The sequence below is a fragment of the Hibiscus syriacus genome, unplaced genomic scaffold, assembly GCF_006381635.1.
Source record: "Hibiscus syriacus cultivar Baekdansim isolate YM2019G1 unplaced genomic scaffold, ASM638163v2 tig00111092_pilon, whole genome shotgun sequence".
Taxonomy (NCBI): domain Eukaryota; kingdom Viridiplantae; phylum Streptophyta; class Magnoliopsida; order Malvales; family Malvaceae; genus Hibiscus; species Hibiscus syriacus.
Genome location: NW_024062979.1, coordinates 520650 through 534380, shown reverse-complemented (window position 1 = coordinate 534380; position 13731 = coordinate 520650). Strand labels below are relative to the sequence as shown.

Here is a 13731-nt window from a genome sequence, read left to right as displayed (position 1 = left end):
GTTTATTTTCTTTTTGAATAACATTCATACAATTTTGAATCTATTATTATTATTTTTTTCATTTTAGTAATTGAAGGACTAAAATTTAAAAATTGGAAATTAAAGGGGTGGAAATTTAAAATACTAAAATTAAAGGAAAAAATAAAAACAAAAATTTAAAGAATCAAATAAAATTAAAGGGTTAGTGATCAATTTTTTAAGTTTTACCCAGATCATAATAAGGTGAGTCGTATCTCTGGGTTATCGTGAAGTCATAGAATTAATCCGAATATTTTGAGAGTTAATAATTAACCGTTAGCAAATTCAAATTACTCAGACCATAATAATGCGAGTCGTACCCTAGGACAAGTCGTCGCAAGGTTTAAAATTAATGTGAATGCGAAAATTAAAAGTTAACGGTTAGTGTTTAGAAATTAGAATTAAATTTTACCAGGACATATAACGTTGGTCGTACCTCAGGACGGCTCACCGCACAGTTGTATCGAGTGTTATAAGCGATAATAATTAAAATAAAATGACTAAAATAAAATGAAATAAAAAATATGCCAAATTCGAAATTAAATAAATAACAGAAATGAAAGTGACTAGAATCAAACAAAAGCAAAACAGTGCATTAAACTTAAAATAACAAACAAACAAGGCATTGTGACTGAAATGAAAAAATACGGGTAATTTAGAGGATCTAAAGATGAATTTTCTTTTTTAACCTTAGTAATTACTGACAAAAAAGGTAATTAACACTAACATGCTCAACCGTTAATTAATGATGAAAAACATTAATTAAATGATCACATTAAAAAATAATATAAAAATTATATTAATTTAAAAAAAAACAAAAAAGGCACGCGAGATCATGAACTTTCAAAAAAATCAATGTGACACATATTATTTTTTGGATTAATATGATCTTCTAATTTAAAAAAACAACTCACTGTGACCATTTAACCAACATTTCTGTTGTTGACCAATGACTCCATTAATTCATGATAACATGGTACGTCAATTTGGCCCTCGTCCTATGTTTTCTCTTAATGTGGCCCGAATTAAAAAAAAACTAAATGTGAACATTTGATCATTTGTTTAATGTTGTTATAAATGAAAAATTACACCATTCATCACTAAAATGTATTCTTTTTCTCATTTTAGTCACTAAACTTATTTTTTTAATTTAATCACTCAACTTCTGAATTGCTCTTATTTTAATCATTATGACTTATTTTATTGATATTTATGCATGACGTGGTATTTATTATTCTTATTTTATTAAACTGTTTGTTATTTTTTCTTTAATTTCAACTTTAGTTCTACATCGATTGAAGTTCTTTTTGAAGAAACTAAATTTAAATTTGAGTTTGGGGTTAAAAAAGAATCAAAAAATGCCAAACTTTCTCTTCTCCGTTGTTGATGAGCGACAACCGGCGTTGATCAATGGCGATCTACGCGACTGAGCTTGGCTGGAAACTGGGTTTTCCCAAGAATGATGAAGAACAAGATGTACTTTTCATAGAAAAGTTCAAACCCCATTTGATTCAAAATTTTTATGGCAATAAATTTAATCATATTTTTGAAATTTTAGTTTAATTAATATTATTTTAATCATATATTAATAAAATAATAATAATAAATGTCACATCATACATAAATAATAATAATAAAATAATATATGATGATTGAAATAAGAGTAATTCAAAAGTTGAGTGATTAAATTAAAAGTTTTTAAAATTTATTGACTAAAATGGTAGAAAAAATATAATTGAGTGATGAATTGTATAAATTTTTCATTTATAATAACATTAAACTGAGGAGTTAACGGAAATGTTAGTCAATGATGAAAAATTTTGGTCAAATTATCCTATTGAGTTTTTTTTTCAAGTCAAAGGATCACATTGATCCAAAAAATAGGACGAGGGTCATATTGATTTTTTTAAAAGTTCAAGGACCTTGCGTGTATTTTACCAAAAAAGAAATACAAGACTTCGTCTAACCTTCTGCCTAGTAACTAATCGATCATCCCGGTCTCATACAGAACCTCCATAGACTAGATCTACTCTCTGCTTCCATTTCTACATTTTAATCTCCCATCTAATCTTCAATTCTTCCCCTTCTCATTTTCTTCTCAATTCGATTTCGTCTATTTTATGGGAACCATATCCAAACCCATGCCCACCGCATCTAATTATTCTCTCTCCAACCTATAAATCTGTTTCCCCTTTTCAATCTTGATAGGATCTTGATCTCCTCAAAAAAAAATGAGGGTGGCCAAGTCTCAGGTATGGCAGCCATGTAAGAAGAAGAGGTCTTTGATCAATAGCAAGTTTTAGAAGAAACATACTGGAAACCAAGGGGGATTAAGGAAAATAATTGAGGAAAAAACAAAACAAAAGGATTTGGAGAGGAAGTGATGGCGACTCGCAGTGGCTCATCGAGCCGGACATGTGTGGGGAAGTACGAGCTAGGGAGAACGCTGGGAGAAGGAACATTCGCGAAGGTGAAATTTGCGAGGCATTTGGAGACCGGGGAGAATGTGGCGATTAAGATTCTTGACAAAGATAAAGTTTTGAAGCACAAGATGATTGATCAGGTAACTTTTATTCGAGTAATAAATCTCTAAGTGAATGTTAGTTAGATTAATTAACACAAGATGATTGATCAGGTGGTTGATTGATTTCCAGATAATGGAACTAATCACTGATTATCGGTTACTTTGATTATTTTTCAGCTCTTTGAGTTTTTTATTAACTTGATGCTAAGCATAATTTGACTTATAATTTCATTTTTCCCTCTCTTAGTTCCTTACATTTATTGATTTTGATATTCTTTTCTCTGTTTTTTCTTGTGACTGGATTATGAATTGTGATAAAAAATGATGATTTAGTGATTGATTGGTTGTGGAACGTGTAAAACATTAAAAACTAAACAATGAAGCTTTTATCCTCCCCCCCCCCAATCCACTAAAAAAAGTCAACTTAATTTGTGAAAAAATTGAAATAGTTTCTCATTTGAGTAATTTTGGTTCTCCATAGTGATTAACATATTTGAATGAAAGAAAAAGTGATTCGTTGTTTCATAACTAGCAATTATCCTAGACTTTTTTCAGAATAGAAATCAGCTTGCAACAGAAGGTATGATTCAATATGTATGGTAATTCAATACACAAGATTTTTTTCTACTGGGTTTAATTCCCCTCCATGCTATGTTACTCAACATAGGGTTAGTAAGCTTTTAGTCTGACCCGGGGTGAGTGTTGGATACTAGTATGGGCCCCCGACATAGGTATGCTAAACTTTTGTTAAGTTTTCTCATATATTTTGAGGATCAAACTCCCATACTCATGCCCGGATTTTTGTTCAAGCAAGTGTGGTACACATTTTCTTTTACGGAAAATGAAGAGTCTAGATATCATAGCCTTTATGTTGGTGGCAATTATAACATGCATTATTTATGAGCTTGACTTAATACTGCATTTTTAAATGTTCTGAACTGAAATTAGCTTTTGTTTATATGTCTATCATATGGTTACTCCATATTTTACCCATAGATGGAAAATTATTCTTTCAAATGATAATAAACGGTAAAATTGTGATGAAATTTTCCTTTTAAATTTTTTTGGTTTTGAATTTAATAAACTTCGTTTTTGAACTGTTAAGAGTTTTCCTATAAAAAAACTGTTAAGAGTTAAGACATCCCCTGATTCTCCATTTACCTGCATTTCTCTTTTACCTTGTATTTGTATCCTTCTTAACATTCACGGGCTTTTTCTCCTTTGATCTCATTTCCCTTTTACCTTACTTTTGCTTCATTGTTTTTTCTTTTTTTCCTTTTCAGATTAAGCGAGAAATTTCAACAATGAAACTCATCGTACACCCAAATGTCATCCGCTTGTATGAGGTTTGCCGCATAGTTTTACTCTGTCTATCTTAGTTTAGTTACTTTGTTGATCTCCATGCATTTTTCCTTGCATCTTGTTTTCTCTCTTTATATTCGGACTGACATCTCACCACTTGGCTTTATAATTAATATTGGTAAGTTATGTCTCCATTTCTTGGTAACTTACCGAAATATACACGGTGCAGGTGATGGCTAGCAAGACGAAAATTTACATTGTTATGGAACTCGTGACTGGTGGTGAACTTTTTGACAAGATTGTAAGATATAGATTGAAACAAATTTGTGTTTACTCTTGGAATGTTGAAGTGCTTCAGGAATCGGAGCTCAGTTGGGCATCAATTTTTTATTACTGCATAATAATCTGACATTTTGTCTTGTTATCTTCCTCTGCCAGGCAAGCAGAGGGAGGTTAAAGGAAGATGAAGCTAGAAAGTATTTTCAGCAGCTTATTAATGCTGTTGATTACTGCCATAGCAGAGGTGTTTACCATCGAGACCTCAAGGTATGGTACATATTCTGTATTCATTAGCATTTTTCCTATAGCAGTTAAATCTGTAAATTTCTTTAATAAGCATAACTTTGTTTTGCAATTTACAGCCAGAGAATTTGCTGCTGGATGGTAATGGAGTTCTTAAAGTTTCAGATTTTGGTTTGAGTGCTTTACCTCAGCAAGTTCGAGTGAGTTTGTTATATGAAATTTCTCACTTTCTCTTGATGATAATAATTATCCAAGATTATGTTTGTTAGGGAATACTTTTATGACTTCTTGCTCTGTGTTATCTCATGGAACCTAATCTCTTTTTCACCTCAGTGAAAGATGACTTTGTCCTTACTTTGCATGTGTAGTTTAAGTCTTGCTTGGTCTTAAATGTTGTTCAGAATTGATTATCTTACCCTTTTTATATAGGCAGACGGGTTACTTCACACAACATGTGGAACACCAAATTATGTTGCTCCAGAGGTACACTGCTTTTGTTGCAATAAAAAGAAGATTCTTTTTCTATATGATTCATTAATTTTTGTTGCTATTGTGCTATCAATATTTAGGTGATCGACAATAAAGGCTATGACGGAGCCAAGGCAGATTTGTGGTCATGTGGTGTGATACTCTTTGTCTTAATGTCTGGTTATTTGCCTTTTGAGGACTCCAATATAGTTGCTCTGTATAAAAAGGTTTTTGTTCTCTCTGTTTCCATATCGTAAAGTTCTATTTCCATTTTACTCGAACACTTCTGCACGAGAACTGTCATGTTTTATCATATCACCATCGACACATGTTAATCAAAGAATCAAATGGATTCATCATTCATATTCTGGACATAATCAATTTTCTCTTGGTAAATATCGATTTGGATTCTATCATTAGCCAGTCTTCAATTTGCATCTCTTCAATCAACATTGTTATTTAAAATATTATGAGTCTTAGTTATTGGTGATCATTGTCTTGTGAAACCTTCACTTCTTGCATTGAAGAAATTATAACTCTAGCAGGTAGGACAGTACCGTGGGGAATGCCAATAAGAAAACAATTATGCACAAAAGAACGATGCTTTTGATGTTTGTATCTATGTATAACAACGATGTCATGTTACTGATTAGTTAACTTGTATCTTCTAAATTTAAAGTTCTTATGGGACTGCAGATATCCAAGGCTGACTTCAGTTGTCCTCCATGGTTCTCTTCAAATGCCAAGAAATTAATCAAGAGAATCCTGGACCCTAACCCACTGACAGTAGATTCTTTTCTTACCTTTTCTCTGTGCTTTCTTTAGTTCTCCCTTTATTATTATTTTTTTCTGGTGGTATTTGTTTGATTAATTTTGTGCTTGGATGGTAGCTAGCGTTTTTAATTTTTTTGATACAATTTTCACTATTAGTTGTGATTAAACCAGAGGATAACAGCTGCCGAGCTTTATCAGAATGAATGGTTTAAGAAAGGATATATACTACCTAGGTTTGAGCAAGCTGACACTGCTCTTGTTGATGTGGATGCCATTTTCAATGAATCAGGGGTAAGAGGCATATATTTTTTTATATGGGAAGTGGTTTTTTGGTGTTGATGGAATGGGATGAGTCAGTGCACATGATTTTGCTAGTAGGATTCTCGAAACCTTGTTGTTGAACGGCGGGAAGAAGGGCCTGCAGTACCTGCAACTATGAATGCTTTTGAACTTATTTCAACATCACAGGGTCTCAACCTCGGTAGTTTGTTTGAAAAGCAAATGGTATGTTAACCATTTATATTGGACTGGCTATGTAATAATAGCAGACAAAATATGGAAAATGAACAGTTGAGAAAAATTTTTTTATCATGAAGATTCCTTGAATAACTTTCTTGAACCAGACAGTTGTACGAAAATGATTTTAAACAGTTAAAGCATGCAATATAATTAGCCTGTTATATTCATTGTTTATTGTCCTTTTTATCTGATACCGAAAATTTAGTTCTCGAGGATGCCCGGTTGATTTACTGATAAAAAAAGGTCTATGCTAACTGTCTAGTCTGATTGGATATATGCAGTCATAACTGTATAGGCTGTTTATGCTTGGGGATATCATTTGTTATCTTACTCTATGTAACATTGAAAAGATAATGTGGTTGCAATTTCTTCCAATTACAGGGTCTAGTTAAACGGGAAACAAGATTCACTTCAAAACGGCCTGCTGATGAGATAATCTCGAAAATAGAAAATGCTGCAATGCCCTTGGGTTTTGATGTGAAGAAAAATAACCACAAGGTTTAATCTCTTCTGACCTCTGCTTTTTTTTTTTTTTGCTGTGTAATATTCCTAAGAAATTTGGATTGATGAACTTGTGTTTGTTGAAAAAAAAGTTGCCCATTTTCTTGCTTGCTTGTCAGATTTTATCATTTCATAATAACTTTATTACTTTTTCAGTGTTAGCCATGGTTCTATTTTTGATGGACACTGATTGAACTTGATTTAGTCGTGATTGTTGCTTTTTACCGCCTCGTTTGGTGAAAGATTGTGTTTCGGTGCCAAGTTCTTTCGCATGGGATCTGCTTTAGGCACTTCAAATCTGTTACTTGGATTCATGTGTGTATCCGACACAAATATGGCCAGATTTTTTTAACTTTTTCATATATTTCATGGAAACCCTATTTTTATACTCATTTGTCAGACACAAATGTCAAGTACGGGTACTTCAAAGAAAAATGAAGACTCAGCACACATTGCTTCAAATATTTATTTCTTTGGGTTTTTCTTGTTGAAAACGAAAGATCCATGTGTAACTAAATTGATATGGTATATTTAATCCTCAAATTATTCTCTCATTTCTTATGAAATCCCTTTTATCCATCTCAGATGAAGCTTCGTGGAGAAAAAACTGGACGTAAGGGTCATTTGGCTGTTACAACTGAGGTACGCCTCTTTCAGACTTTATCTTTTGAGCATAGTATCGGTGCCTTCGTTTAAAGTTGTTCAAAAACATCATTGTAATGATTGGATGTGTAGTTCTTCCCCCAACATTGCCTCTTTTCCCTTTCCAGGTTTTCCAGCTGGCTCCTTCACTTTGCATGGTTGAACTTCGTAAATCTGGAGGGGATACCCTGGAATTTCACAAGGTATTTTAGACCAAATGTTAATATGCTGCTATGTTTTCTACTTATCAGAATGCTCTGCTATTAAATATTAATTCTAGGTCTATGGGTAGTTAATATGCTATGTTAATCACTTTTGTGGATGATAGTCGGATATGGGTTCATGTTTGAGACTGATTTTTTTCTTATATATTTGGAGGATTTTACCCCCATACTGATGTCCAAATATGCGCCGGGTACGGGTATTTTAATAAACATGAAGTACCGTAGGTTGCTACAGTTACTTCCAACCATGATCACACTTTATCATGTAAAGGCATGCAAAGCATGTTGATTGGTATTCCATCTGATTTTAGGCAAGATGAAAAATTTAGTCCCTAATGTTTACACGTTGTCTTTTTGGCCCCTTTTTTGGGGGATCACTTTAGCTCTCAACTTTCAAAATTTAGTAAGTTACCTTTTGGATGAAAAAGATGACTTGAATATTAAAAGTTTAACGACGTTGACACGACAACCCACCTGGTAGTTTGTGTATTTCATAAAAAACGTAAATGTTATTAAAAATTCAAAAAAGTTGGGAGTTAAATTTATCTTTGTGAGTACTCTCAAGTTCTGTTCTTTTTTGACCTTTATCTTCTTCTTTTTTCAGCTTTGAATTACCTTGAATTTACAATCTGCTTTCTTAAATCTACAGTTCTATAATAATCTCTCGACTGGGCTGAAAGATATTATTTGGAACACGACCAATGAAGAAAAATCGGACGAAAAGAACGGTAAGTGTTCATACCTGCAGGTAAAAACATGTATGTCGCCCAGATTTTGATGCGTCGGGCATGGTTTTTCCTATAGGGACATGCTTAACTTTGGGTATACATTTGTGCAGTGACGAATTCAACATTATTCGTTGGGATTATTTAAAAATGTTGAAATTTATAGGAGTCGATAATAAATTATATATATTTGGGGAAGAAGAATAATTTTACCATCTTCTCGGTATAAAAATTTTGAAATATTTTGAGGGGACAATGAACCCCCCTCCCCCCACCAGTATTAATCCCTTGTACTTTCTGTCCCTGCAACATAGGGTAAGTCTGATCGTTATATGCTTTAAATTGCAGGGGAAACGGCAGCGGCTGGCCCCTCAACTCCTTGCCGATGACCCGTGCTTCCCATTGGCCTGCTATTCAAGTGATTATGCTTCCCATTGGCCTGCTATTCAAGTGTGATTATTTATGTTGGATTTTTTATGCTTGTAATAAAACAGTGTGTATCCAATACGTATTACCCAGAAAAAACCAACATGATATTAATATTTATATAATATAAACAATTATCACCTGATAAATATATGAACATCAAATGGACGTCCAAGCGTTGGGAGTAGGCGGCAAATGCCCATAAAGAGACTCAAAAGGCTTCTTGTGTGCCACTATTTGATATGGTGGTGTTTGCCGGAAGTAGAGATGCACAGAAGCCGGATTTCAATCCGATCCGGATCGGATAAAAACCGATCCGGTTTTTTCTCCCAACCCAAAAACCGGATTTTAAAAAAACCGGTTCGGATCCTAACAGGTTTGGAGGGTCGGATGGTGTAACCGGTGTAACCGGTTTCGGTTTGTAAAAAACTGGTTTTTAAAAAAAACCGGATTTTTTCGGATAAAAAATCAGTTTTTTAAAAAAACCGGTTTTTTATCCGGATAAAAAATCGGTTTTTTATCCGGTTTCAAAAAAACCGGTTTTTAATCCGGTAAAAAAATCGGTCGTTCAATTTTTTCTCAAACCGGTTATACTATCCGGTTTTTAAATATCCGATCCGGTTTAAAAAAAATCAGTTTTTCCAAAATCCGGTTTCGGATATTTTTTACCCAAAATCGGATATTCGAATTTTTTGTGCACCTCTAGTCGGAAGTAACACGGTCCCTAAGCGGTGACTCTCTTGCCGGAAAGTACGCATAAAGCGAGTGATCGATAAGGGACCGACTGAAGGAATAAATCTTCCATTTCCTGACAAATTGCTTTTCAACACTCGTGCGTAGGGGTGCACAAAAAATCCGAATATCCGATTTTGCGAAAAAAATATCCGAAACCGGATTTGAGAAAAACCGGTTTTTTTTAACCGGATCGGATTTTTTTAAACCGGTTATTTTAACCGGTTTGGAGAAAAAAACCTAGACCGGTTTTTTTACCGGATAAAAAATCGGTTTTTATCCGGAAAAAAAAAATCGGTTTGGGTTTAAAAAACTAGCCGTTAATATAGCCGTTTGTGATCGTTTTTGACCGTTTTTTTCTTTAAAAAATTACCATTTTACCACCCTAAACATGTATAAATAGGTTGGGGATGTATTTGGTTAATTACAACTTTCTCAAATCTTATTACACAACACTCTCTCAAATCTTATTTTTGTAATTTTTTGTTCATCATGAGTAACACGGCTGAATCTTCCGTCGGGGGAAACCTTGAAGTCGTGAGAGTGATCGAATACACTCGAAACAAAGATATTTGGGATCACTACGATTTATGTGAGATGTCAAATGGCTCGAGGATGACGAGTTGTAAACTTTGTCTAAAGTTTCTTGCATCGGAAGGAAACACAACGTTGAAGAACCATTTGACAAAATCATGCAAAGCACTTCGCTCAAGATCGGATCCTAGTCAATCGAATCTTACACCGGAAGGTGGTGTTTTTGTTTACGACAACGAAAAATTACGAGAAGCGTTTACAAAGTTCGTGATTACAAAAGCATTGCCGTTCGACCACTTTGATGATGAAGATTTCACGACAACAATTCAACAACTAATACAACCACGTTATACTCAAGTAAGTCGTACTACCCTTAAAAGAGATGCTATAAAAATGTGGCGTACGGCGAGGGAAAAAATGATTTTAGGATTCAAAGAACACCGTTATGGTGTGTCGCTTACATGTGACGTTTGGAGTTCCCCTCATAATACCGGAAATTCTTTTTTAGCCGTTACGTCACATTGGTTAGATCAAGATAATTGGCAAATGATGAAAAGAACAATCGTGTTTGAATTATTCGGTGAGCCGCATACCGATGCTAATTTATTTACACTTTTAAAAAGGGTAATTTGTCTTTATAAATTAGAAAATAAAGTTTTTTCTATATCCTTTGATAATGCATCGAATAATACAAACGCGGTTCCAAGATTGAAAAGATTACTTTCACCGATTTTAGACGGTGCGTTTTTTCATACCCGTTGCGTTGCACACATAATTAATTTATCCGTGCAAGCCGGTTTGGAGGTTATTGAGCCAATTAGATTAGAATTTAAAACAATGATAAAATCGGTTCTTTGTAACAACAACAAAAGACTAAATGATTATAAACGATTTTGTAAGTCCGTTAATAAAAAAGCTTTGGGTCCTAATTTGGATTGTCCAACTCGTTGGAACTCAACTTGGATGATGATGCATACTGCCTTAAGGCAAAGGGAAACATTGCAAACATTTCACGATCGGCTTTTCGAGAGGGGTCATGTCCCAAACATTTATCCGGATTCGAGTTGGGAAACTATAGCCAAAATAACCGATTTGCTTGAGGTTTTTAAAAATGCAACAACTTTTTTATCCAGTGTTTATTACCCTACTAGCCCGTTGGTTCTTAATCAAATATTTTTGTTGGCTACCCGACTAAATGACTTTGAATTTGAAACCGAAGTTTTTCAAGAAATTGGCTTTGCAATGAAGGAAAAACTTTTAAAATATTTTAAGGAGATTCCCCCCATTTTTACTTGTGCCGCCGCTTTAAACCCAACGTTAAATGTTGGTGGGTTTGAAACACTAATTGAACAAATTGCGTTTGCTTTTAATCTAACCGATGATGAACCCAACTTTGTCCAAAACCAAATAAATTATTTTAACAAATGTTTTCGAGACATGTTTGCAATTTATTTAACTAAATACGGATCAAGTAGTGTAATACACGATCAAATGAGAATGAATGCGGAATCATCTAGTAGACGTCCAAGTAACATAAATTTGAATCTTTTTAACACCCTTGTAAATTTCCAATCCAAACGATCACGTACTACCACCCCAAGTAGCGAGTTGGGAAATTACATGTCATGCGATTTTCTATCAAAAATGACATTTGAAGAGTTTGAAAGTTTGGATATGTTGGCTTGGTGGAAAGAAAAGGAAGCACAATTTCCGATTCTAGCCGCCATGGCCCGTGATTTACTAACCGTCCAAGCTTCTACGGTAGTTCGGAATCCGCTTTTTCTGTTAGTGGTAGGGTTATATCGCAACGGAGATCAAGACTAAGTCTCGAGTCGGTGGAAGTATGCATTTGTTTGAAGGATTATTTGGATGGAGCGGCTCGTAAGCAACATATTACCACCCTAGAAGATGCAATTGATGCCGATTTGGAAGTAAACTTACACATTGAAGAAGTCGAACTTGGAATATCCCCTCCAAACGAAGAAGGCGAAGATGATGAAGAAGAGATGGCAATGTAGTTTATTTTTAAACTTTATTTTAATTATCGTAAACTTTGTTTCAATTATCGAACTTGAAGTTTTTAAGTATTTGAATTTATCGAACTTGGAAGTTTTTAAGTATTTTAATTTATCGAACTTGGAAGTATTTAAGTATTTCAATTATCGTAAACTTTGTTGCAATTGATGACGATGTAATTTTAATAATATTAAAATCGGTTTTTTTTATAACCGGATTTTTAAAAAAACCGGTTTTTTTAAAACCGAAACCGGTTACACCGGTTAGGATATCAGGCCCTCCAAACCGGTTAGAAACCGAACCGGTTATTTTATAAACTGGTTTTTTTTTTCTATGGGAAAAAACTGGATCGGATAAAAACCGATCCGAATCGGATTGAAATCCGAATTCTGTGCAACCCTACTCGTGCGTATAATTTATAACGATGAAAATGGATTATTAATGAAAAGTATAAAGAAAATATTTAAATTATATGAGAATTTAAAATAGATTTTATCAACTCCCTCAACCCATCGACCTAACATTTGAGGACAGCCGATGAAACGTAAGTGTGACCATCCACGGCTGAAAGATCAGAATCATATGGAATTATGACCGAGAAGAGAGAGGTCAGATATGTGTACTTGCAAGTCACGTAACTCGAGGTGTATGTTATTAACAATTAAGAAACATTCTGAACAAATATTACCCTTATAAATACTCAATACTATTTTAAAAAAATTTGAATTTGTAGCACCCGTATCCGACCTAGAAGATCGATCGGATATGTATACATACATATACATTTGTATAGAAAATTGGATGAAGTAAACATAGAAAACAACAAATGCATGTCTTAAATAAGCTCAGGAACACCATCTTGTTACCATGATATGTATACATTTGCATAGAAAATTTTATAATAAATTACTTTTCATCGAGTGCTAAGAAATAAAAAAAATACTGGATAAATGATTGTTCCATGCAAGCGGAAAACATCACTTTGACTCTCCAATTTTTTTACATAAAAATGTTAATATTCACTATTCGTGTCAAATATTTATATTTGAACATATGCATAATGCATGCGGATATGACTAGGGGTGTAAATGAGACATTAGAATTCGCAAGTTATTAGGATCCAATTAAAAAAAAATCGAATGGTGTTGAACCTCAAATTGTCATGTAACAAAGATTCCACATCTAACTTGGTGACCAACAAGATACCATTTCTTATAATTTACATCATTTAAAAATTCTTTTTCTTTTTACACTGAAACAGTGATTGGGAGGTAGGTTCCATCAAACAAAGTTAGAGAGCCTGAATTTCATCCCATCATGAAGACTCCTCTTGAAGCTCCATTTTACATGTGGAATATTCCCTCACAGACAATAAAAACTCCTGCACATAACACAAATTTAGTGGTTTGAATGAAATGACGAGTCCCCAAAGGCAAAATGAACAAATACTTGAAACAATCAAGTAATTTAAGGATCCATGCACTTCCCAGATACTTGGAATGAGTTAGCTGTCAAATACCACTTTTATATAATCAAAACTACAGCAAGATTGAAGAATTCAATGTCATTCTCAAGATAACATATTCTTCATTTTGGAGGCTACGTTTATACCTTTTAATCTTATTAAGGTCCATTATAATGTAAAAGCCTGTGAAATGCAAACTGGCCTCTCTCCTTTTTCTGGTTACAAAAGAAAATGCATTTTAGCCTTTATGCTTATCATGGATAGATGCTGTGTTACTCCGACTCTTCGTTTTTTGGAGTACTAGAGTAAGACGTATATCAACTGGTCGTTCACATACTC

The 13731-nt window shown here is 33.8% G+C and overlaps 1 protein-coding gene across 3 annotated transcripts; it reads left to right on the top strand.

Annotated features, from left to right (window-relative positions):
* Nucleotides 1–2020: 2020 nt before the first annotated feature.
* LOC120152568 (CBL-interacting serine/threonine-protein kinase 23-like) lies at nucleotides 2021–8787 on the top strand. Of its 3 annotated transcripts, none has more exons than XM_039164767.1 (15): nucleotides 2021–2581; nucleotides 3826–3888; nucleotides 4074–4145; nucleotides 4283–4390; nucleotides 4486–4566; nucleotides 4796–4849; nucleotides 4936–5061; nucleotides 5531–5620; nucleotides 5780–5899; nucleotides 5987–6112; nucleotides 6509–6625; nucleotides 7214–7270; nucleotides 7399–7473; nucleotides 8144–8222; nucleotides 8568–8787. In XM_039164767.1, the coding sequence occupies exons 1-15, from the start codon at nucleotides 2402–2404 to the stop codon at nucleotides 8606–8608; spliced, it is 1389 nt and encodes a 462-aa protein (XP_039020698.1). In that variant the 5' UTR covers nucleotides 2021–2401; the 3' UTR covers nucleotides 8609–8787. The 3 variants fall into 3 exon arrangements, with proteins under 3 accessions (XP_039020698.1, XP_039020700.1, XP_039020699.1); XM_039164768.1 differs by lacking the exon at nucleotides 2021–2581 and adding an exon at nucleotides 2640–2653; XM_039164769.1 differs by lacking the exons at nucleotides 5780–5899; nucleotides 5987–6112.
* Nucleotides 8788–13731: the final 4944 nt, after the last annotated feature.